Consider the following 25,358-nt stretch of genomic DNA (forward strand, 5'->3'; position numbering starts at 1 on the left):
ATTGCAGAAACGAATATGCTCTACTCAAAGTTATTTGAATCCAGCTGTTACACATGAATGCATGGTCCAGCACCAGAAAGTTCAAAACCAGAAAGATAACATTAGAAAAACCACAAAAATGTACAAATGTCACCGGATGCTGTAGCTGCACATGACGGTGTTATGTCACAGGTTGCTGTTGTTGCAGATGTTAGTATGATGTCCGGTATTGTTGCACGTGTTCTCAGAGCGTTGCGTTTTCTCTAACAGTTGCTGTAATTGCACAGGTTTGTTTATTGCTTCAGTTACCATGTACAGTTGCAGGAGTCACTAGACTTTTAACCACATTTTTTTCACCGTCCAAACATTTCCAGACTGATGGTAGTGTGATATCATTTCCTGTCTGTGCTCTTGGCCGTATCGCTGTGTGGCAACACTGAAATGTGTCTTTGAGCCCTGAAAACTGGAAAACCCAGCAGTGGAAAAAGATCCAGCTCATTTTGAAGGTTTTTCCACTGTCTGGTTTTTAAGAAGTCTTAATGCATCATTACCTCCGTAAACTTCAACCACAAACAGGAAGTAAAAGCTTACATTAAACCTCAAATGTGACTAAAGTAGCCGAGGTTGGAAGAGAAGCTTTGAAATCTGCTGGAAATTCTGTGACTTCAGAAAAGTTTTCACACCCTTATCTGAAAAGTAGGAAAATATGTTTTCCTTTTAGTTTCCCCAGCAGTGGGTGGCACAGTGGTTAGCACTGCTGCCTCACAGCAGGAGAAGCTCCTGGCCTCTTGGCCGGGGTTTCTGTGTGGTTAGGTTAACTGGTGATTCTAACCCCCTGACAAGAAGATGGATTTAAACGTAGGTTTAAACTAAAGGCAGACTGCTGGTGACTGTCAAACAGGCCTGAAATACATCTACAGTAATAACAGAGATGCTGGTGTGTAGATTAACAAAAAGAAACTTTATTTACAAAGTCTTTATGACAAACAGAATAAGTTAGAGACAGAAATGGGTGGAGCAACATGTCAGCACACCAAAAAACAAAAGTGCAATTAAGTGTTTTTTTTAAGGATGACTCGGAGCGACCATTGAATAGATTCAAACAGACTGTGACTGAAGATGAGGAGGGATTTCTTCACAGCAGGTCTGAATTTATTGCACTGATGGAGATGCCTAAACAGAGAGGGAGAAAATATCCTTTAATATTTGGTCATTCATAGAAGCCCCTCGATCAGGGACAACACTGATCAGATAAAAACAAAGATTTGGGAACAGTTCATCTTCCAACCATCAACCTCGGAGGCTGACTAAATGAAGCATCAAGAAACCCTACACACTGCGGAACATCAGTCATTTACTGACGTTTAAGACCTAAAAACTTACAGGCAGCGTCCAGGTGAGCTCACAGAGAGTGATGTGGCTTCCTGAAAGTCTCGTTGGTGATGGACAGACGGGTCAGACGGGCGCCGTAATAATCCACAATGTAGTTCGATCCGTCTGCTGGACCCACGATCTGCAGGAGAAACCAGAGAGAGGGAGGGAAATTAGAGCCAGGTTTTCAGAAAGCGGAGTTGTTGTTTCTGTGAGCTTCTAAAGCAGAGGTGGAGGTGATCGTGCTCAAAGCAGCTGAAGGCTGACGCTTTAACAAAGATGCTCAGCAGGAGGACAAGATTAATATTTGTGCGTTTGTGAGGATGGTTTGAGCCTCCATCAGCCAGAATCAGGTTTGGAGTTTGACTCTGGGTCCTCTTCTGTTTTTATTCATTGTCATATTCAGTGAGGATAAACGTAAAAGGGAATTTCATTTCCACGCTCGAAGAATGTCTGGAAAACCTGTCACATCAGAATCAGAAGATGTTATTTATTCCCAAGGGGCAATTAACAAACAACAGAGCAGCATAACGTTGAAGATAAGGACAATAAGAACAGGCAATAAGGGTGAAATAATAAATACACAGAATATACAGTTTTAAAATGACACAGTCTTAAAATTAAAGTGACTGAAAGGTGAATAAATAGCTGTAAGTGACTAAAAGTGAATAGTGTCTGTAGTATAAGAAGAGTGTAGGTTATTCTTATGGGTGTGGGAAATGGTCTTATCGGCTGGAGTTAAAAAGCAGAGTGGCTTTGGGGACAAAGGTGGCTCTCCTCGTCTCAGTCCTGCAGGAAATGCAGCGGAGGCGTCGCCCAGAGGGGAGCCATTGAAATGCGGGGTGAAGAATGTGAGAGGGGTCGTTGATGATTTTGGATGCCTGTCTGAGAGCCTGTTGGCTGAAAACCTGTGTTCTGACAGGCAGGCCAATGATTTTAGAGCACACTGATGCAGTGTGCTGCAGTCTGTTCTTGTTCTGAAGGCTGAGGGAATGGAACCAGCAGGTGATGGAGAAGGTCATGATGCTTTCCAGGAAGGCATAGTAAAAAGTCATCATGATGGGTGTGCTGACTCCAAAGGAGTTGAGTTTCCTAAGGAGGTATAGCCGTTGGTGGCACCTCCTAAGAATCTCCTCTGTGTTGGCAGAGAATTTCAGAAATAGAGTCCGGAACACACTTCCTAGTTGCCCTGCACAGTGCCTCAGAACTCGACTGCAATGTTGTCAGGGAGCTCCTCTCCCTGGTCCTCCTTAGGGCTCACACCACGTCCTCAGTCCTGAAGGTGAGTGGAGAGCTGCCAGGTTTGAGTGAGGATCTGGTCTCCTCAAGCTGGGCCATGTTGTCCGTCTCAAACCTGTAGAAAGTGTTGAGGTCGTCAGGGAGGGAAGGAGGGGTTGCTGCCCTCCACCTGGATGGTTCTGGGGGTGGTGACCGCAGTATTCACAGAGGCCATGGTTTTGGGGGCCTGCCAGGCTGAGTGGAGGTCCCCTGTGGTGAATTTGTTTTCAACTGTGTTTTTAATACTTCCGTTTAGCAGTTTTTATGGCCCTCTTGACCTCCTTTTTGTCCAGTGCAGAGCCGGTGAAGAAAATTTTTTATTAAGGATTTCCTTGAGTTCCTTGGTAATCCAGGGTTTGTTGTTGAGGTAGATGGAGACTGTTTTGAGGGGATAATGTTGTCAACACAGAAGGAGTTGTATGATGTCACCGTGTTGACTTATTTGTCAATGTCAGAAGGAGAAAGAAGGCTGTCCCAGTCAGTGGCTTCGAAACATCCTTGTAGGGTGAGGATACTTTCCTCTGTCCTCTTGATGACTGGGGTGTAAGCAGGAGCCAGCAGGATGTTTTAGCAGCAGCTTGAAGCAGCTAAAGCGCTAAATGACGTTCATCATCACTGAATTCTACTAACAGCATATTTTATCATCCACCAAATGTAATGAGCCTTGAATATTAATCACAGTTGTGGTCTGAATGGGGGCGGATACCTCCCAATGCCTAAAACTCCTAAAGGGCCGTTCGCTCTTCCTGTGTCTTAGTTGGGTGTGGGCGGGGTTAATAGCCACAGCCCGTTCAGCCCCCCCCCCCCGATGGATTTCCAGTCTATATTATCTAAAACGGTTCAGCAGGACAGGGAGATCTGTCCCTTCACCTTCTGCTTCATCCATCTGTCTCCGTGCTCTCAGAGTCCATTAGGACCTTCCGGAAGATTCATTCATTAAAGGGGCCTCGCCGAGCCACCAATGGATGGACGTAAATAATACCCAGAAAGCTGCTGCCTGCTTATTCATAAGGCCCCCACCACCACCCCACACAGACACACACACAGTGAAATGGAACAGAGGAATGCTTCATCACAGGCGTCACTGTTAACAACAGAGAAGAAGTGACAGCGGGCTCTAAATCGCTGCTCAGATCCATCTGATCTTTTGCTACAGTTTGGGTGAGTTTGATCTTCAGCCTGCTGACCTCTGACCCCAGGAAACAAACACATGAGACCAACCAGATTCAACGTAAAGGGGACATTTTCAGCCATGGCGATGATGATGATAATGGTGATCAGCTAGCTGGTGCCGGTGCAGGATTTATGACTCACCTGCATGGCGATCAATATGAAGTCGATGAGTGTGCCAATCCCACAGAAACCAACAGTGCAGAACTTCAACAGTCCTGAGAGAGAGACAGTCTTCATTAAATAACAAATATAAAATATTCCCATGACTGAAACATGTTCATCTTGTTTTAAACATTTAGTCTGTTTTAAATGGACACTTGATGTTTTCTGATAATTCTTTTTAAAAATTATTTTGTGTTTTTGGATCATGTTTGAATCTTTTCCTGTCCGTCTGGGTTTTATTTTGTGTTGTGTGAATGGATCTCATTCCTGTTTAAACAGGCGAAACATTCCAGGTTTGTAATCAGGAGGACGCAGCAACTCTCAGGTCACATGACTCTCTCAGATCACATGCAGCAGCAACACAGCCCGCTGAAACAGTTTTTTAAATTTTAATTCAGATTTTATTGTACAGTTTGTGTCAGAGATCAGCTGGGGTGTAAAGCCACACCTGAGGACGCCGGACACGCCGGGTGCAAAAACCCTCCAGCTGTCACTGTACGTAAGCCTGTGTGCTGAAGTGTCCTGTGGGGGCACAGGGACTCTGCTGCTAATTTTACAGCAGAAAGTCTTCAGAGTGCAAAGGAGTGAGGATGCATTATTTACATGAAGGAGCTGAGACTCATCAGCCTGCAGCCTCCTGCTCTGCTGTTGGTTTCGCTCAGATGAAACGCAATGAAAACATGTCTGCGTGTGCTTTCTCAAACTTCTCAACTCCTCCTCTTGTATCTGGTCTTCCTGCGCTGAGTCAGTGTCTGAGATCATTGTCTGAATGTTACAGTACATAGTAGAGCAGGGCAATATGACCAAAAATATTTATCACAATATACATTTGAAATTTTGTGATAACGATATAACTGACGATATAATTGACACCAGACAAAATACTTTACAACTCCACAACTTTATTAGTGCAAAAAAACCCAACCCATCAATGTATTTTCGCTTAAACAAGCAGCTGTTTTTTTATGTGCATTAAAGTTATAGAAAAATTTTACAGTGCAAATGCAAATTCTTTGCTGACAGTTTAACCAAAAAGCATTTCCAGTGGAAATTGGCCGACATATCCTCAGTATAACCATGTATAATATCCACAAAACGTAAAAAGAGGTTTTACACACACAATACGGTAATATTATGTTGAAGCACCGTACGTATCACTCCGCGAGGCTCCTGCCTACGATAGCCGTAATGCTCCGACAATCCATCAAGCGGTGCGGCTTCGTAGCTTAGTAAAGTCGTACTGAAACATTTGACAGATTTTCGAGCGCCGTGTACATAAAATCGTTTCGAGGTCAGTAAACACAACCAGAATTCATACATAAGGCACACGGGATTATAAGGGGCACTGGCGATTTTCAGAAAAATCAAAGGATTGATTTTAAGTGTATTTTCCAAAAAACACGGTAATAACAACGGCCCGCTAGCATGCTCTACCAAAAGTAGTGCTTTGTTGTGTATGTGACGGATGAAAGCTAAACCAGTTCCACACCACTGAAGCTGCAGCATTTTTACAAACCAATTCTGGTTCATCCATTTCATTCAACGATCCGCTTTCCCCCTTCTCATTCTCCGTTGCCGCCAAGCTTTTTCCACCATGTGCATATGAAAACAAAGGCACTACGCATGCGCGTTTTACCCATATTCTACCACGATATTTCATTTTCTTATCGTTGCCCAACATTATACCGGTATTACCGTGAACTGTATGATATGGCCCAGCCCTAGTACATAGTATTCACTTTAATAAATACCTGCAGACATGAGAAAGCTGTAAATCTAAAGCGTGACTCTAAGGTGGTTTTTCCTTTTATTCAATTCTTTAAATTAAACCTGAAAGGCTGAACCTGAGGAATCACTGTCCAAATACTGACGCCTGACAGTACACCTGCTCAGCGACAGGTGTCACCTGACTGCACCCCCACCCACCACACACACCTGCTTTACTAAAACTAGATGAAGTGAGAGAGCTGGCCACCCAAACTACAGGCATCAAAATAAAAGCTGCAGGTGTCTGTGTGTTGGTGTGTGTGTGTGTGTGTGTGTGTGTGTGTGTGTGTGTGTGTGTGTGTGTGTGTGTGTGTGTGAGAGAGAGTACCCAGAGCAGGATATCCCAGGTAGAAGCGATCTGCTCCGAGCCAGCCCAGAAACAGAGACAATGCCACGGCCACTTTGTAGGAATAACCACTCCTGACAGGAAACACAGAGAGCATCAAACCACCTGAAGCTCACACACACACACACACCAAAATCTATAGAGGAGTGTGTGTGTGTTTGTGCTTGCACTGTGAATACTCACACATTTCTGCAGGGGATGGATTTGTTGAAGCCGACCTCGTCCCCGCTAAACCTGAACACCGTCCCGTTGGAGAGCCGACAGCTGATGTTTGGAGCTGGGAGGCATTCCACTGTGTGCACACGCGAGCGCGCACACACACACACACACACACACACACACTTGTTTAGATGCAGTTATGATCGTATTCGTGCCATTGAGCAGCTCCGCATGATTCACGATTCATAATAATCCTTCTTTGCCTGATCCCAGCTTCAGTGCAACCCCTCAGTTCATCCTGTCTGAAAAACTCTGCTCACTTTATACCCCGCCCCCAAAATAAAGTACAGTTTCTCTTGATTGGCTGACCTGTGGAAGCCTGCAGAAGAGGAGCTCTGCAACATCTTCAGTTTTAGAGTCTGTCTGTTTTTTAAGCCACCGCCCACAAACAGAAAAAAATCTAATCTGAAGTGAGACTCACCCCACGCCGTCATGTCCCTGCAGTTCTCTGGCTCCTGAGTGGATTCATCGATCTTTGGATCGTTGCATTTATACGTGAGCAGAGTAAAGGAAGGCAAACACACTTCAGTCGGAAAACATCTGCAGCCTGTTTCTACGTGACATGGCGTAGGCCGTGGTTTAGGGGCGGGGAAAAGAAGTCGATACAGCATCGTGTCAAGATACTGTATGGATACAAGGACCCCAAATATCGATACTTCATTAAATAAATGAAAATACTCTGGAATCCTACAAACAATCTCACGCACACCATCCTGAGATAACATTAGCTTCCTCACATGTACAATTAAATCAGCAACCTCTTGCCGACTGTACAGCTGTTTTCTCCGTACCTGGTGCTGACTGTGCGGCTGTTTTCTCTCACCCTGTGCAGGTGCCCACAGTTCGTAGGTGGTTCACTCACAATGATCACAGGTCATCTGACAGAAAGCAACATTTCTGCAAACACTCTGTCTTACTGCGGCCACTCGCCGAGACTGCTGAAGGTTTGCAAATAACTGCTTTATAAATGCAGATTGATTGCCATCATGTTCCCATCAGTTATCACGGAGCACAGATCGACTCTGGGCTGTACCCTGGTTATAATCCTCTAGCACAGGAAGGCTGCTGAGTGCAGATGTGATAATTAAATGTGAATTTCTGTCTATGGAGACAGCAACAGATGCATGATTTTCAAATTGTCACAAATCATACTTGTAATAAACTTTGGTGAATTATCAGAGACGGACTGCATTCAGTTGCAGACTAACTTCATCTTATGGCAACATTTACGGCAGGTTTTAGTGACAGTCTTGGCTTGGTTGACAATAACTGAACTTTATCTTACTGGGTAAAACAGACACTGATGAAGGACACGAAGGTTAAAAATCACAGTAATATCGTATCATTAGGTAGACTGACTGATGAAAACAGCAGAGTGCTGCACTGAGTAAACATTCTGTGTTTATGAAACAAACTTATTCTCCTGATTCGGGTCTCTGAGCTCTCCTGACACAAGTGAACTGTTCGGTCTTCAGACTGAAGTTAAATATCCGTTCGTAACTGCAAAGACAACGGGAAGCTTGTCTTCCTTTGAAACTTTAATCTGACCACACTGAAAATATCGATCAGACTGAAAAACCCTTCAGGTCCCAAACATGCAAACACACAGTGCTATTCTATGAGAGGAGAAACCCGCGTTAAGCCACGGACCCCCAAAAAACGTCCAAATGTAACGTTTTGATCTGAATGTCACAGAGAAGCTAGGCTAACGTTAGCCGTCCCGTGACCCCGGTAATGAGGCGTTAAAGCGCGGTAAACACGGACGGAAGGATATTGTCCGAGTCTCAGGTTCTGGCAGTTCTCCACCTCCTCGCTCAGGACCAGCTGCAGGTGCGAATAAACGCAGTAAAATAAGAGGCTGAGCGCCCCGGAGCGAACATACAGCAGCCGCCTCCGGGAGGACGCCATGATTCCCTCAATCACGTGACAGGGCGGTACCTTCATGGACTTGCAGCATGCTGGGAACTCAGAGCGATGTAGGACCAGGAAGGCTCGGCAAACCATTTATATTTATTATTTTGGTTTTATTTGTATCGTTTTCAAATCTAACCATTTTTAACCATAAGACATATATAACCTTTGTTCTTGTTATAAAATCAGCTCTTTAAATAAGCTTAAAATGCTGGCAGGTAAAACAGTTTCAACCTGCTTCATGTGTGTTATTTTCTCGTTTTAGTATGGATATTTTATCTCAGATGTAGAAATAATTTCTCTTCCTTATTGTGCTAAAATAATGAATGTGCTTTTAAACAGAATACGGAATAAAAAACAGTTAAACTAATGATAAGAAAACAAAATGATCCTTACATTATGCTTTTGCATCCTTAGACATCAGATTTCCTACCGCCATGAATGCGGCATTAAAGTGACGCTGGTGGCAGACTGGATCCAGTTTATGTGAGTTTCTTACCAGTTTGAAACTCTGAGAATCTACGTCTTTTTCTGGGGAAAGTGTTGCTTCTTGTGCGGACTGTTTCTCTGTTAGAGTGCGGACCGGAAGCGCAGTTTCTGCCGCAGTTAGCGGCTAAGGCTAGCGGAGCGGAGTTCTCGGTGAGGAGAAAGAAGAGGAGGAGAAGCTCCTTTAACTCTTTACTTTATTCTCATGATCTGAACTCAGACTTTGTACCTGTGTGTGCGTGTGTGTGTGAGTGAGAGAGAGAGAGAGAGGCGGTTAAAGTGCGGCTTTCACCTGTTGTAAACTTTGACGCACCTGCTCGCGCGCTCTGTGACGCTATGAGGTGAACCAAGGGCCAAACATGCAGGTTAAAATATGTACAGGTGAAAATACCGTCTGTCCGCCCCCTCCCCCTCCGACTCCGCTGCTCAGTTTCACTTCCTGATTTCTCAGGTGAGCTGACAGGTGAGTGCCTCAGACCCCCCCTCTGCGTCATGCTGTTTGGTTTCGGTGTTGGGGGTGTGTGGACCGTGTGTGAGTGTGAGAGAGAGAGAGAGAGCTAGACAATAGCTCGGCTCGGCTCTGACTGAGAAAATATTCCGTGCTGATATCGAGGCTCACCTGCCACACCTGGACACTCCGAGGACGGCCGTGTTAGCCACAGGTGGGAAGTACCTGAGTGCTTTCAGTACCACAGTGAAAGAAGGTGTGAAGTAACTCCTTAGGTATTAGGTACAAGTTTTTAGAAAGTAGAATGGTGAAAAGTACGGTGGCTCGGAGGGCACAGTGCACGGCAGGGCGAGAACGCGCAGGTAAAGTCAGAAACGTCACTTTGCGAAATGGAAACCAGTAAACACCGTCAGGTCAGGGCTACCGTTACCATGGTGACTCAAAGGGACTGTGTTAAAGTTGCGGTCACGTGATTGCGGGCACCTGCTGGGGTGTCGGTGGTAGGTTCAGGGTGTGGTGCTGTGTCACACGATTCTCCGGTGCTCGTGACGGTTTTGGTGTTGATGGTACGTTCTCGGTTTCCGGTTCCCTGTCATAGTTTTCATCTTGTTTTTTCCTGTTTGGTGTCAAATTTCAGTGTTTACAGGCCTGTTTCATAAATCTGCTCTGTGTAGTATTTTCTTCACGCAGGGCTGGTTTTTGTGGTACTTCAGTTTGTAGTATTTGCTGTTTGTGGTATTTGCCTTTTGTGTTTGGAGTTCGTAGTTTGTTATCTTTACCATCTTTACTTTATCGTTTTCAGGGATTTTCAGCATCACTTTGGTTTTTGTCTTTTTGAGGTTGATGGGGTTAGTTACGGTTAGTTAAGGTTAGGTTAGGCTCATTAATACCAGTTGGTTGTCTCTCTGTGTTTGCCCTGGACAATCTGGCCAGCTGTACCCGCATGTTGCCCTATGGCAGCTGGGATAGGCTCCACCCCCTGTGACCCTGATTTGGATAAGCAGAAAGAAATGAGCAAGGTGTTTGATGGTGTTTCTGATATTATGTTTTTGGTGTTCTGTGTTGGGTCATATTTTGGCCAATTTTGGTGGGAGAAAAGGTGAGTGTGACTCACCTGAGACAGACAGTGCACGGGTGCTGACATGCATGTTTTCCTGTGACTTCATGCAGTGTTGTTGATGACAGAAAGAGCGGTCAGTATGAGTCGTGCTGTGAGGTGTCAGAGCACAAGTATCTCCACACTTGCTCGTATTTTAGTAGGCGTTTATCAGACTTGGTCCAGAGCTGAAGGAAATAAAGTTGTTCTCGGTTCTTCCTGGTTTAGGTTAGGTCCTCCAGAACAGAGGACGGTGAGAGCACAGCAGAGATGTTTGAAAATGTCCTGACAGGTAAGTCCTGACTATAACTCAAGAGAAACCATCCAATGATTCGCGTTTATCCGAGACCACGCTTCACAAGCTGTTTTTGTCCTCAGTGTCCTCGACGGAGCGTCAGCAGGTGCTGGCAGCTCTGGAGCGTCTGCAGGCCAAACTGGTGCAGCGGGAGGAGTGGACCCACAGCGAAACCCTGGGAAACCTGCGGGAGACGCTGCAGAGCCCGCTCTTTAACCACATCCTGACCCTTCAACACTCGATCAAGCAGCTCCGCAGCCAGGTGAGCCTCACTGAGCATGCGCCGTCATGCAAAATAGAGTGGATAGGATCACTCTGATCCTGGCACAGATGTTTAAGGCTTACCGGTACTTCACCTGGACTGCAGGAGCCATAGCTCAGGTGAAGGAGTTCACACAAAACAAAAGAGCCTTAAATGATGACGTTTTATATTAACAGCTAGTTTATGGAATATTTCATTCACAAGAATTTTATTGTTTTTATCCACAACCATGTTTCCCTCACCTCCTTTCTCGTGATATGGAAGCTGTGCACTGTATGAAAGAAACAACCTCGTAACAAGAAGAAAAAAGAGGTTAGCTAGCAACAGGGAGCTAGCTGCAGCGACACACTTTGTTTGTTGTTTGTCTTCATGCTAGGGCTGCACGATTAATCGTTAGAAAATCGCGATCTCGATTCATACTTATGTGCGATCTCATTTCCAAATGACGACTTAAAAAAGAAAAGAAAAAAAGACGGCGACGATTGTACCGCATTTTGATCCGGGACGTAATCTGCATGAAAACAAGCGTTCACTCTTCCTGCTCAACAAATGACAAGGGCGGAGCCTTATACCATGTGATACAGAAGCTGTGCCGTGTGATGCTAAAGTTAGCAGGGAAAAAACAACGGCGAGCACGTCAGGGATGACGAGAAAGTGACAGGAGAAAATCCGTCCCGGTCAACCACCCAAACATCAATAACGGGAACCTTATACAGCGCTTCCCTATACACGTCGAACTCCCGCAGGCACAAAGAAATTACGGAGGCTATTACTTATCACCTGACCAAAGATATGGCTCCCATCAACACTGTGCAAAACGAGGGATTTAGGAAAATGATCAACACCCTAGACAAACGCTATACAGTGCCGTCCCGCAACTATTTTTCTATTGTTGCACTACCTGCTCTATACACGCAGCGTCGAGCAACGGTGGAGACGGAATTTCAAGCAGTACAACATTTTGCGGCAACAACAAAACGTGAGACATTTGTTGTTTTTATGTTCAGTTTCAATTGTTACGAAGTTGATGTGCAGTTAATATGTGCAATAAATATTTATATTGGAAAAGAAAATCGTGAGAGAATCGTGATCTCAATTCTAAGCCAAAAAATCGTGATTCTCATTTTATGCAAAATCGTGCAGCCCTACTTCATGCCTTTACTCCACTGAGCCTGACACAGGGCTGCAAACACGAACATACAGGTTTTTCATTTGTACAGTTTTTTTTTATGACTAACTATCATCTACTGTGATCGCCATTTTATTTTTTAAATCATAGCCTATTTTTTAAATGTATGTTTTGACTGGTTTCAGTCTGAAAAGCAGACTGTAAGACAGACCCAAAATACACACAATGTTTGTGCTCACAGTTCAGCTTTTATTGCCAAGTTTCACAGTCTCTGCTCAGAGTTGGTCTCGGCACGCATGCACTGGCCTCTCACTATAAAAAGAAGAGACTGTGATTAGTCCAGTCGCCACCACCTGTGGCCTCCCCAGGCACCACCCACTTGAGCTCACTGCGCCTCCCCTGCAGCTGAGCCAGGGACCACACCGCCGCCACATGCACATTCTCATGTCCAGCAGGGGGCGACTTCTCGGGTTGTACAAAAAAAGCACTACGTATATAAGAATGAGTCCATGATGAATTTCAGGGCTGACTGAATCAAACATGAGGTCATTTTGGAGATTTTTGTTCTCTCAGAGTCACAGCAGGAGCAGGAAGTAGACAAGGGCGGGGCTATACTGTGATTGAAAAGTCACCTCTTAATGAGTGAGCAGACTCCCCGAATTTTTCAGTCAGGTATGTCAGGCAGATGATGCACTGCGAGATAAATCGGTCCTGAGAGCTGCTATAGAGCTGGAGATGAGCAGAAGATGTCCAGAAACACATGAACGGTCCTGATTAAACCAGAAAAGAACCTGAGTTCAAGTAAAACGTCAGAAATGGAACAAAAAGCTTTCAGTTAGGTTTACTTCAGTGGGTGTTTCTCATCACATGTTCTCCATCTATCTGTGTGAGTGTTTCCCATCAGATCTGACAAGTGTAGCCCCGCCCAGGTGTTGACAGCCTATGGGTATCAGTCCTGTGCTGCCTCCCGCCCACTGCTGTGACCCGGGCCGTCGAATCCTCTCTGCATCGCCATCTGTATTCAGCTCGCGCCTGCGCTGACGTGAGCTTTACAATAAACAATCTGCAGGCCAAATTAAGATAATGGCAATAACCCGCGGCGGGCTTCATATTCTAAGTGCTGCGAAGGTCAGAGCGAGTCTATGAATGCACCGATGGAAGCCGGCAGAGGGTATATGAAGCGGGGACTTCTCCCTTTATTTCTGGCCCTCCCTCCCCAGCGTGCTGCAGATCTATCAGGCTTTAATATCTGGTGTCTCTGTTTGAGTAACGGCCTTGTCGAGGTGGTATTGATGAAATGGCTCGGGATCCTGCTCTGTCAGCCCGGTCTAAATAAGCCGCAGACTGATAAGTTTCCACAATGTGAGTGTAAAGGTCATTAATACATTACCTGTTCAGAGAGAGCGCCTGCAGAGGAATCTATTGATTTTATTTTTTTCCTCTCTCCTCCCCACTTACCTCCGGCCTCGCCGCGTCTTTTTCTTTTTTTCTTTTTTTTTCTGCGTCCTTGCACATAAGGGCGCCTCCCATCTCTCTCCCAGTCTGCCTCTTCATCACAGTGAAGTTTGTGGCCAAAGTTCAAAAGTATGTGGACGGTTTCTTTATGCCCGCGCACACAGTCAGTCAGCGGAGCCTGGTTCACATTCATGTGTTTGAGTCTAAACACTGGACATCTGTGTCCAGCACGATCCCTGATGTCACTTCTGTTCGCACCTGAGACAAACAGGAAAGCAGCAGGTGTTTAGTTCAGACTTGACATGCGTCAGTCTGACATTAGCTGATTGGCTCGTTTGGAGAACGGATGTATTAATTGGGCCACAGATTGAAGCTGTTCAGGGTTTTCCTGCACTTGTGCAGGCTCACTGCATTAACAGAAGCCTGTTTAAGTTTGATGAATACAAGTTTTTATTTATTTATTTCTAATCTCTGCTTAAAAAAAAAAGTATTTATCAGAGGCCAAAAGAAAAAACCTGGTTTTTATTGTCAGTAGAACTGACTGGCTTCTCAGACTACTGATCGAAACAAAAACCAGTAGTTAGTTATTTGTGACAGCATCCAGTCCTCACGTACAGTGAGACCAGCGTGCCGTTGCTGATGAAGACAAGTAAAGCCGTTAGCAGTGACAATCAGGGCGCCCGCTCTGGGATGTCTCCAGGTCTGGACTCAAACCTGTGACATCTGGAGCAGATCCACTAGAAACGTTTGAGTTTTAACAACTTCTTCACCATCTTTGCAGTTTAGCATCCGTCAGGTCTTTGGATCAAACGCGCTTATGTCATCGTATGGATCTAAAAATGGGAAAAAATGCACCAAAGTTGCGTCTTAAATTCTGCACCTCTTGAAGGGTTTAGGGTGACAGGTTTAGGTTGGGGCTTCAAAAGAATGTTTGTGTATTTCTTGGGATGCTACACACGTGTACCAAACCTCATATACAGTGGGGCAAAAAAGTATTTAGTCAGCCACCGATTGTGCAAGTTCCCCCACTTAAAATGATGACAGAGGTCAGTAATTTGCACCAGAGGTACACTTCAACTGTGAGAGACAGAATGTGAAAAAAAAATCCATGAATCCACATGGTAGGATTTGTAAAGAATTTATTCGTAAATCAGGGTGGAAAATAAGTATTTGGTCACCTCAAACAAGGAAAATCTCTGGCTCTCACAGACCTGTAACGTCTTCTGTAAGAAGCTTTTCTGTCCCCCACTCGTTACCTGTATGAATGGCACCTGTTTGAACTCATCATCTGTATAAAAGACACCTGTCCACAGCCTCAAACAGTCAGACTCCAAACTCCGCCATGGCCAAGACCAAAGAGCTTTCGAAGGACACCAGGAAAAGTATTGTAGACCTGCACCAGACTGGGAAGAGTGAATCTACAATAGGCAAGCAGCTTGGTGTGAAAAAATCAACTGTGGGAGCAATCATCAGAAAATGGAAGACATACAAGACCACTGATAATCTCCCTCGATCTGGGGCTCCACGCAAGATCTCATCCCGTGGGGTCAAAATGATCATGAGAACGGTGAGCAAAGATCCCAGAACCACACGGGGGGACCTGGTGAATGACCTGCAGAGAGCTGGGACCAAAGTAACAAAGGTCACCATCAGTAACACACTACAACGGCAGGGAATCAAATCCCGCAGTGCCAGACGTGTTCCGCTGCTGAAGCCAGTGCATGTCCAGGCCCGTCTGAAGTTTGCCAGAGAGCACATGGATGATACAGCAGAGGATTGGGAGAATGTCATGTGGTCAGATGAAACCAAAGTAGAACTTTTTGGTATAAACTCAACTCGTCGTGTTTGGAGGACGAAGAATACTGAGTTGCATCCCAAGAACACCATACCTACTGTGAAGCATGGGGGTGGAAACATCATGCTATGGGGCTGTTTTTCTGCCAAGGGGACAGGACGACTGATCCGTGTTAAGGACAGAATGAATGGGGCCATGTATCGTGAGATTTTGAGCCAAAACCTCCTTCCATCAGTGAGAACTTTGAAGATGAAACGAGGCTGGGTCTTCCAACATGACAATGATCCAAAACACAGCGCCCGGGCAACAAAGGAGTGGCTCCGTAAGAAGCATTTGAAAGTCCTGGAGTGGCCTAGCCAGTCTCCAGACCTCAACCCCATAGAAAATCTGTGGCGGGAGTTGAAAGTCCGTGTTGCTCGGCGACAGCCCCAGAACATCACTGCTCTCGAGAAGATCTGCATGGAGGAATGGGCCAAAATACCAGCTACTGTGTGTGCAAACCTGGTAAAGACCTATAGTAAACATTTGACCTCTGTTATTGCCAACAAAGGTTATGTTACAAAGTATTGAGTTGTATTTTTGTTATTGACCAAATACTTATTTTCCACCCTGATTTACGAATGAATTCTTTACAAATCCTACCATGTGGATTCATGGATTTTTTTTTTTCACATTCTGTCTCTCACAGTTGAAGTGTACCTCTGGTGCAAATTACTGACCTCTGTCATCATTTTAGGTGGGGGAACTTGCACAATCGGTGGCTGACTAAATACTTTTTTGCCCCACTGTATGTACATTTCAGCAAGTCTGACTCTACAAATATGTGAGGATGTTCTCGCCTCAGATGTGACGATGGCGACCTGTCTTGTAGCTCTGATGAAATTTGATTTTATTTTCTGTGGTTTGAGCTTTGGAAATGTGGCGGCCCTGTTAGAGATTCAATTTTTACTCTGGTAGTGAAAATAATCAGGTGATATAATCTAGAATGATCACTGTGCAGTAACCTCTGCCTTCAGTCTCTGTGGACTCGCAGGACGTGCGACGTCTTTGACAGGACAGAAAAGTCTCTCACTTCTCTATCAGCACTCAGCTATGATTGGAAGATCTGATGTATTGATTAACCTCTCCTCTCCCTGTAGCTAAGCGCCATGCCTCCAAACACCAGCAGCGATTTCAGTTTCTCCAAAAAAGGTCAACTGATCATGAGCGTCGATCCAGTCGGTGGCCCGGCCTCACCCACGCTATCCGCGACCTCCTCCATCCTCACCAATGGCTCGTTTCCGCCCAAACGTCAGACTCCGCCCACACCTGACCTCCAGAAGTGGATTCTTGATGCTGCCAAGGTGGGTGGAGCCAAGACGCTCACACACAATTTCACAAATGAACTCAACATGATATCAAACCGCTCAACTGATTGTGTGTCTGTGTCTCTGGTTGTGTGTGTGTGTGTGTGTGTGTGTGTGTGTGTGTGTGTGTGTGTGTGTGTGTGCACGCACACACTTGCGTGCAGGGACGTCTCACTGACGTGGTCAGATTGACTCGTCCTCTGACTGGTGGTCTGGGCTTCAGTGTGGTCGGTCTGAATCCAACAGGAAGCAGTAGCCGCGGCGTCTTCATCAAACACGTCCAGCCCGGAGGAATCGCTCACAGGTTCAGTGACGCGTGTTTAGTTTGTTCCTATCAGTGAGCAGCAGGTCACCACACCACGCTACACCCATTAATGCAGCAATAAAGCGTCATGTTAAACTTTTATTTTGAAAATATTGGAGCAGAACTGCTATGTGCCATTCCACTTCCTGTTATTCCCATCATACAGCAAGGGGAGCTTTCATCTGGTTTTGTGTGATCGGAGTCGGCCTTTGCACGACAAACATGACGAAAATTAATAGAAAAAATGTTTGAAACATTAAATTTACATGTGTGTGATGTGTGGCTGAATCAGCTGGTGTTACCTGACACAGCGTCTGGCTGTCCAACATGAGCCTGCCAGCATTGCTCAGATGATGTCATGCGACCATCATGTGTGGCTGACATGTTTTGGTAGTTAGAAGTGATTGGGTGCAGACTTTAAAGGCAAAGGCAGTGAAGTTTGCCTTTAAAGTAAGTATGCACCGCTCCAACGGATATGGTGCTGTGTCTGCAGGGATGGGCGTCTGCAGGAGCGGGACCAGATCCTAGTGATAAACGGCAGTCCTCTGGAGCCGGGCATCAGCCAACAGCACGCGCTCTCCCTCCTGCAGCAGCCTGGAGAGACGGTGGAGCTGGTGGTGGCCAGAGGCCGCCCACCTGACGCATCGTTGCCGCCCACAACACCAATCAACCCGGTAAGGAAACTGTGGCATTTATTCAAAGGTTTAAAAGAGACTGGACTTCTGACGTTCTGTGTCTGGGGCTCTGACGATGTTACAGAGGTGGTTTTCATGTTTTGGCTGATTGTGAGCAGCACAGACTGAATCACAAATGCAGACATTGTTGTTTCCCGTACTCTGATTTATTTGTGGACACGCAGATCTAATGCTCTGTAGAAATGACTTCAGTCGAATTATCGTAAACTATAGCTGACTCCTGACGACAACTCAAGGATTTTCCCATGATGTTTAAATGCTTCAGAAAATAGGGATGCACCAATTGGACGGATTGGCGTCTGCATTTTCGTTCCCTCACAGGGAGCAGGATGGGCTCACACATCAAAGGAGTTTCTCATTTAAACACAAACTACGCTCAGGATGGAAAACTCACATGTCTCGCTTCTGCACTCGTCCAGGGTCAGACTTGTTTGGAAGCTTTTAATAATTAACAGGAGAAAATAACACGAGAGTGAATGATTACAGGAAAGACTCTCACATTGAGCTAAAGGAGACAAAAAATGTATTGATATATGGATTATAATTATACCACCTGCGGCTTTCAAAGCTTGGATGTATTTTTTATCATATCAGGTGTGTGCAGAGTTTAAATGGAGCCTGATGTTGTCATCAGTGTAAAGAGGAGTTCCTGTTGTTTGTGTAACTCCAGAACAGAGGCTGAGCTGTTGTATGGAAGCTGGAAAAGTCACCAGCAAACTGCGCGACCTCGTGGTCTGCAGGAATATAAACACCTCCTGTTCATGTGCGAGTCTGCAGACTCGCCGTTTCTCGCATCCTGACGTCTGAAAGCTGCTCCATGAAGCTCTCTGGCTAAACGATCCAGAGCAGCAATACAGACAGAATGCTGAGACCACAAACCTGGAAGGGACGGCATTTCTGATCCAGGTGTGCGCTTTAAATAAGATCCAGTAAAACAAGCACAGATGGAACTGCGCACACAGTAAAACTTTACTGTCAGCTGTTTGAAGCAAACTCCAAAACAAGTCGTGAAATCAACAGTTTACTCCAAAACGATGTCAGCAGCTTTAAAAAACCCGAACTCAGAGGATGTTCCAACATCAGGGCGACACAAAACCAGACGTCAGCGTTTTTGATTTTTATCGCTCCATATGAAACACGCATACACAGACACAAAGAGACACACACAAACAGGTGTGCACAAACAGCGAGCTGTCACTCATAACTGGAGGTCACTTTGGGACCATGCCTGTGGATCGGAGTGACACTTCCTGTCTGTGGCAAGCTGACTTTGACTCGGTTGATTTTTTGACCTTAAAGCTGAAAGGAAATCGAGTTAGTGCTCCACCTGCAGCTTCGCTCCTGACAATATGTGTTTAAGTCTGAGTGGAGGCGCGATCGATGAATGTCGACATGGCGGGAGGTGAAGATTGGCAGTGAGGTGGGAGGGAGGGGCCAGAGAAAAATGAGATGATGACGCAGCTATGAATGCCTGCCTTTTTACTCTCTGGACCATGATAAAAGGTCAGAGATCAAACTGTAGGTGACGTTGCACTTGCAGATGGATTTATTTCATGGGTGAAGCTCGCGGCTCCTCGCACTTTGTGTCTGAGTGTCAGAAACATCTCATTTGTTATTTATTGTCTTTTAAAGGTCTTCGTCACAGTCACGTGATGGAGCAGCTCACACGTTTACCTGGAGCTTCAGGTGCCCTCGACTTACTGCATCTTCTCCTGAAGACTGGGGGGCAGGGGTTAGGGTTCAAACTGCTGGCTTCCTATAGCGGAGGCGTTGCTGTTCAGACTTTATATTCATTTTCTAGGATGTTCAGCTAATTGGCCTCAGATCAGTACCTGCAGGTACCTGGGTGATCTGGGGTCATCACATGACCCTTTCAGGTTGTTCTCAGTCTGCCATCTGTAAGAAGTTAGGGTCCACTAGAGCAGCGGTCCCCAACCCCCGGGCCTCGGACCGGTACCGGTCCGTGAGTCGTTTGGTACCGGGCCGCGAGAGTTGAGGCTCAGGTGTGAAATGTGTGGCTTTCAGGGTTTTTATCAGTTTTCAGTAGGGCTGAACGATTATGGAAAATGATCTAATTGCGATTTTTTTTGCCCCAATATTGCGATTGCGATGCGATATGCGATTATTTTTTAAGGTCTTTGTCTTCTGTATTATTAAACAAAGACAAGCAATACATCATATAGTATGGCCAATACTATATTACATTAATTTTAAACTGTTCTTTCCTGGAAGACAGACCTCTGTTATGATGACATGAGGTGATGCATGAATTGATGACTGACATTTTTATTTAACTTCTTCAATCACAACAGTATATTTGAACATACACAATAGTTTATTTTTAGCTTACAAACATCTGAGCATAAAGTGCTGACAAGGAACCCTGGTGTAAACATTAAAATGAAAGTCAGTACAATGTGCAGATTGCAGAAATATACATAAAATAAATCAGTGGCTTTACCACACTCAGTTTTTCGACATCTGTGAACTACTAGACAGTCATTCAATTAAAAAATAATATTAAATAAATAAAACTAATAAATAAAAAATACACACATCTTACTGATCTTTGCAGTCAGTAACATTACACATAAAGTGCAAACATAATAGCAATTGTATAAACACACACACAAACACGCCTTTAAAATTTAAAGGCGTGAAATTGGACGGTTCTGATTAGCGTCACCGCTGTCTCGGTGGAGTTTAATAAACTCGGCCGTCTGCTTCTTGCTATCTAAAATATAACCAGACACTGGTGTAAATTCTCGACTGTCTCATACTTCTGTTTAATAAGTTTTCTGTTTGACGTTTAGTCAGCTGTGTGAAAACCAAGGAGGAACCCACCCGGGGGATTAATAAAGTTTTATTTTATCTAATCTAATAACTTTAATCTCAGCCAAACCGATTTACTCACGAACAAACAAAACACTGAAAAAAGCCCAACAATAACATTTTTAGGTTGTCTAAGTGACTTATATATTACGTTTAACCCGAGCAGCGAAACTCCGCAGTGATCTGAAAATGATGTGCCGGGAGTTGTGCCGTTCTCGGCCGCATCAGTAACCCTCGAGCTCCCGGCTAGCTGTCGAGCTGGTGGGTAGCAGACGCCTCTGAAAACGTCGAAGCACTTTTGCAAATATGGGATATCTTGATAAACCGAGCAGATATTTGATGTTTACACAACTACTTTCTCGCCTGAAAATATGTTAAAAGTTTATTTTGTGACCCAGAAAGATTAGTATGAGTAATTTTAAAACTTAGTAGCGGCCGCCATTGCTGGAAACGGGAGTTTGGCTGGGCCGCGCTATGAATTCTGGGATATGGTAGTAATTTGGACAGCCTTCGGCACGTCGCTGTGACGTAATCGGTCTACAAATGCGGCCTCAGGAGGATGCAGCCCATGAATTTGGACATGTCCAGAGTATAATCGCAGCCTTTGCGGTTAGAAAATTGCACTTGATCATGTCGCGATATTATCGCAAATGCGATATATCGTTCAGCCCTAGTTTTCAGCGTTATTTTGTTATAGTTTTTATCGTTAACTCGGTTTTCCTGGGTCTTTTCACGTGTGTTATGAATAAATCTTCTTTTTTCGGTACCGGTACTAGTTTTATTTTGTTGTATTTATCCGCGACACCTTAAAGGCCGGTCCATGAAAATATTGTCGGGCATAAACTGGTCTGTGGTGCAAAAAAGGTTGGGGACCGCTGCACTAGAGCACCTCTGGCTGCAGTGTCCTCGCCTGTCAGGATTTCTCTGTGTGATCTGCTCCAGTACAGCAGACTGAACGTTAGCTCAGGCTCAAAGCTACGCACTGATCTGCTCCTGGAGCCAGAAGAGCTCATAAAGTTCCCTGGAATAGGTTCAGCTGCAGGAATGGAGAGAGTCATCCGTTTGTCCAGAATCAGAACTCCTCATCTGTCCATCCGTGCTAGACACAGGACAGAGGAGTGGCTTCGATAATGATCAGTGAGTGTGTTCAGGGATTATTGTGTTGCCGGAGGAGCAGCTGTGCATTAGAAACATGAAGTGAGAGCTGGCTCAGATTCATTCATTCGGGAACAAACCAGGATAACTAGCACCGGAGAGCAGTTGTGTTTTTTTCCACGAGATCACCCAGGTCTGGTCTTAAGGTGTGAGTCTCACCTGCCAGCAAAACCCGGTGTGTGGATGTGACGGAGGGTCATGGTGATTGTTGTATTTTGCCGGCAGCCAACGCCTCACTGCTCCACAGATCAGTTTTTCTCTCTTTTGATGGTGAAGCCCAGAGAGTTCCCAGAGAAGTTTAGCAACTTCCTGTGGGTAACTTCTGCTGAAGTTAGGCTCGGCCAGTCTTAAAGGCCCTTCCAGGTTTCTTTAACTGCACAATCTGTTATTTTTTTTTATCCCTGTGCTTTCTGCTTTTCAACAGTTTTAGCACAGCCATAAATTACCACTGAACTCCTGAGTGCGTTCGCCGTCACGGCGTCCTAATCGATGGTGGGATAATACTCACTAAATAGACAGAAGCAGTAAAAGCTGCGTGACTGGCTGATTTATGGCGTTCTTTATGGCAGGCTTTATAGTGCAGAATTTCCTGGCGGTGGCGGACGGATTCCAGCAGAAATGAGTTTTGACGCCAGTGCAGCACGTCGCCTGTGATGGCAGGTCAGAGACACCTGAAGCTGCCCAGCAGAGCTCACTAACTGATGGTTAGCCGGGCCAGGAGAACGGCCTTAAAGCCCAGTGCAGCGCTGTGTTTTTATGCCCACAGCTCCATTAAACGTGACCTCAATAGAAGCAGCACATGAATAAAACAAAAGCGGGCATCCGAGGCCCTCAGCATGGCTCGGATCCAGCAAAGCGTGAGGAGGAGGGTACCAAACAAGGGGGACAGTGTAATTCTGCGTGATAATGACCCGACAATAGAGCGGAGCAGAGTGATTACAGCTCGGGCTAACCTGTGCTCCGCGCCTCGCATTAACAGTCCGGCCCCACTCGGTCCGACACCTCGTTTTTCTTCCTGAAATCTTCTCGGCTTATTTAAATGTCAGAGTTCGCACACGTTTTAACGTCCTCCTGTACTCAGCTCAGTAACCGTGTGAGAGCAGAGTGAGGAGGAGGCTTTTAATAGTTTTTATTTATCACTTAACTTCAGCCAGAGTGCAGCAGAGATGAGAGAGACGCTTAAATCAGATCAGTGTTTGCTGTGAGCACAGAGGCCCTGAAACCGTCAGGCTCTCAGGTAAAAGTGAAGGTGTTTCTGCTCCTCTCAGAGTGTGCAGCAGGTCCTCTGCATCAGGATTAAACTAACTTTACCACACCCTGCTCAGTGCCCAGGAGGAGGCGGCATCAGGGGTCCAGAAAGGTTGGAGATGTTTGACAGTCAGTGGGAACCTGAGAAGCTCAGTCTGATGCCGGCTGTCACGTCTCATCAGATGGGGTTGAAACACTGAGGTACCTCAAAGCATCAGGATGTCTCATTATAACTAAAAGGTGCAGAAAAAGGTCTAAGGGTGGAGGAATGCTGTGAGGAACATAAGAGAGCTTCATTAAAACCACATCGTCTCCTGAACACAGAGCGTCCAACACATCGAGCTTTATCTTCAGCGTCCTGGGACCAGCTGAGGAGGAGGAGGAGGTCGGTTTCATTATACTGAGGAAGGCCTCGTCTATCAGATGGAAACTGTAATAAGAGTGCAGCCACTTCATAAATGCTGCCCGTGCGTGTTAGCAGCAGCCTCTGCAGCCTCTCATTGATCAGTAGCTGCTATCAGGCAGGAGGAAGTGCTCTCAGCTGGTAATTACCTGCTTCACTCTAATGACCTTTCACCTTGGGACAGATAACCAGGCGGCGGCTTGGCTGCAGACTGAGAAACATGAAGATAAACTCACGGAGCTGCTTTTAAAAGATGCAGCTGCAGCTTTGAGAGGGCTGATCGGGTCAAATCGCTCTGCCCGCACTGCAGCTTCAGAAGAATGACATCTGTTAACTCAGGGCTGCAGTTTTATTTTCAGCTGTCACTGAAATTCCTGAAAAACTACCAGCTGATGGACGACGAGCAAAAGATGAACCGTAGACGTTTGGTGTGGACGAGCTGGAGGAGCACAGCACTCATGGTATAACTTTGATCAACAAGCTGCAATGAGAACATGGTTTTCTTTTTACTGTAACATTAAACTTGAACAGAAATATGGCTCTCCTCTCTTTAGGCAGAACACATAAATGTTAACATCAGCGTGTGATGTGGGTCCTCTGTGCCCGACGGGATCCACCCACATTGCCACAGAGTCAGTCTGTCACTGACAAAATGTTGCTGTGCATGTCAACACCAGTGTTTATTCTGGCAGGGTGGGGAACCACTTCTAGATCATGAACCAGGAACCTCTTCTAGATCTGGAACCAGTGGAAAAGTCTTGTGATGGCAAAGTAAAACCTGCAGTTCAAAGAGGGCGGAAGAAAAATGTGCACAGTCTAAAATAATGATCTTTATTTATAAATGTAGTTTGAGTAGAAAGTAAACACAGTAAAAACATTCTCTTTTTTCACTGATTATTAATTTGATCTGGTCTTTTTGATTTGTTTGTAAAAGAAGCTTTGATACACTAGAGCTTCTAGTTAAATAAAGTTTAAAGCAGGACTCGTGTATATTGATGCTTTAGCTTTGTCTGCTGACTGGTTCTGGTTCTGAGGATCTCGCTGAACTTTCTGTGCTCCGCTCAGTAACCCCGTGTCTGTGCTGCAGGATCAGTGGGACCACGTGGAGGAGATCGAGCTGGTCAATGATGGATCTGGTCTTGGTTTCGGCATCGTGGGCGGGAAGACGTCCGGAGTGGTGGTCAGGACGCTGATACGAAACGGTGTGGCCGACAGGGTGAGTTTAGACTTTAAAATATAAGAAATACGTCTGCTTGAAGAGAATCACTGGGATTGTTAAAGCTCAGAGCTGGTCTTCAGCCTCATGTTCTGGGGGTCTGTGTGTAATCACACTGCGTGCTCTCATGAGCGTTAAATCCCAACGGCGAGAAATGTCAGAGCGCTGAAGCTTATGTTTACGGCCAGTTTTACCCCAGAGTAGACCGAATACTGGGGTGTGTTGATCTCATCTGTGTGCTTTCCACCAATCAGGATGGGCGCCTCCGCACAGGTGACCACATCCTTCGAATCGGGGCAACACCTACCAGCGGCCTCACCAGCGACCAGGTAGTCCAGGTGCTGCAGGGGTGCGGGAGCCGCGTGAACATGCTCATCGCCAGAGACCCCCAAGGTCAACAAGCAGCAGCACCTCCTCCCCCACCACCTCCTGTCTCTGCCCCCGTTTCCTCTTTACCACCCCAAACCCCCAAGCTGCCTCCCCAGAACCCGCCCCAGCGCCGTTTCAGCAAGGCGGTGAGTTCATACGAACTTACAAGCACATGGTGACTCTGAGCCAAAACATGTAAGCTCACTGTATGTGTGTGTGCGTGCGTGCGTGCGTGCGTGCGTGCGTGTGTGTGTGTGTGTGTGTGTGTGTGTGTGTGTGTGTGTGTGTGTTTGGTTTCAGCCCAATCTGGAAGGATACGAGATCCATGAGGTTACTCTCTCCAAGATGGAAGGACAGAGCCTCGGCATCTCCATCGTCGGCTACAACCCTCTGACCAGCCAAGGTGAGAGAGAAATCACTGTGCTGTCCCAGAAGGACGTCACACATCACACGGAGCTCTGTCACATGAGGCTCTCTGACCGTCAGCCTTCAGTCCAAGTCTAGACCAACTGAAACTTTCAAAACTTTTACTATGAAATCTTCTTTCAGTTGTTTGTGTGTGAATATTTGTGGTGGATTTGAATCCAGGACTTTCCTGCTGTGAGGTAATAGCGCTAA

The 25,358-nt window shown here is 45.7% G+C and overlaps 2 protein-coding genes across 11 annotated transcripts in view; one reads left to right on the top strand and one right to left on the bottom strand.

Moving 5' to 3' along the window:
• Positions 1–921: 921 nt before the first annotated feature.
• On the bottom strand, positions 922–8,235 carry tm2d1 (TM2 domain containing 1). The gene is made up of 7 exons (XM_080877267.1): positions 8,070–8,235; positions 6,717–6,790; positions 6,260–6,368; positions 6,059–6,150; positions 3,943–4,016; positions 1,363–1,492; positions 922–1,152 (listed from the first exon to the last, which is right to left on the bottom strand). Exons 1-6 carry the CDS (start codon positions 8,201–8,203, stop codon positions 1,382–1,384), a joined length of 594 nt encoding a protein of 197 aa, XP_080733393.1. The 5' UTR covers positions 8,204–8,235; the 3' UTR covers positions 922–1,152; positions 1,363–1,381.
• Positions 8,236–8,288: 53 nt separating this feature from the next.
• Positions 8,289–25,358, top strand: part of patj (PATJ crumbs cell polarity complex component) — an 89,000-nt gene continuing 71,930 nt past the window's right edge. The window contains exons 1-10 of one of the 10 annotated variants that reach the window (XM_080877260.1): positions 8,289–8,424; positions 8,624–8,692; positions 10,465–10,528; positions 10,615–10,793; positions 16,312–16,515; positions 16,683–16,822; positions 17,316–17,496; positions 24,243–24,371; positions 24,626–24,886; positions 25,041–25,143. In XM_080877260.1, the coding sequence (XP_080733386.1) occupies positions 10,507–10,528; positions 10,615–10,793; positions 16,312–16,515; positions 16,683–16,822; positions 17,316–17,496; positions 24,243–24,371; positions 24,626–24,886; positions 25,041–25,143 (1,219 nt within the window). In that variant the 5' untranslated portion in view covers positions 8,289–8,424; positions 8,624–8,692; positions 10,465–10,506. The other 9 variants (XM_080877258.1, XM_080877262.1, XM_080877264.1 and 6 more) reach the window with 9 other exon arrangements.

The sequence above is a fragment of the Rhamphochromis sp. 'chilingali' genome (assembly GCF_963969265.1).
Source record: "Rhamphochromis sp. 'chilingali' genome assembly, chromosome: 3".
NCBI classification, from domain to species: Eukaryota; Metazoa; Chordata; class Actinopteri; order Cichliformes; family Cichlidae; genus Rhamphochromis; species Rhamphochromis sp. 'chilingali'.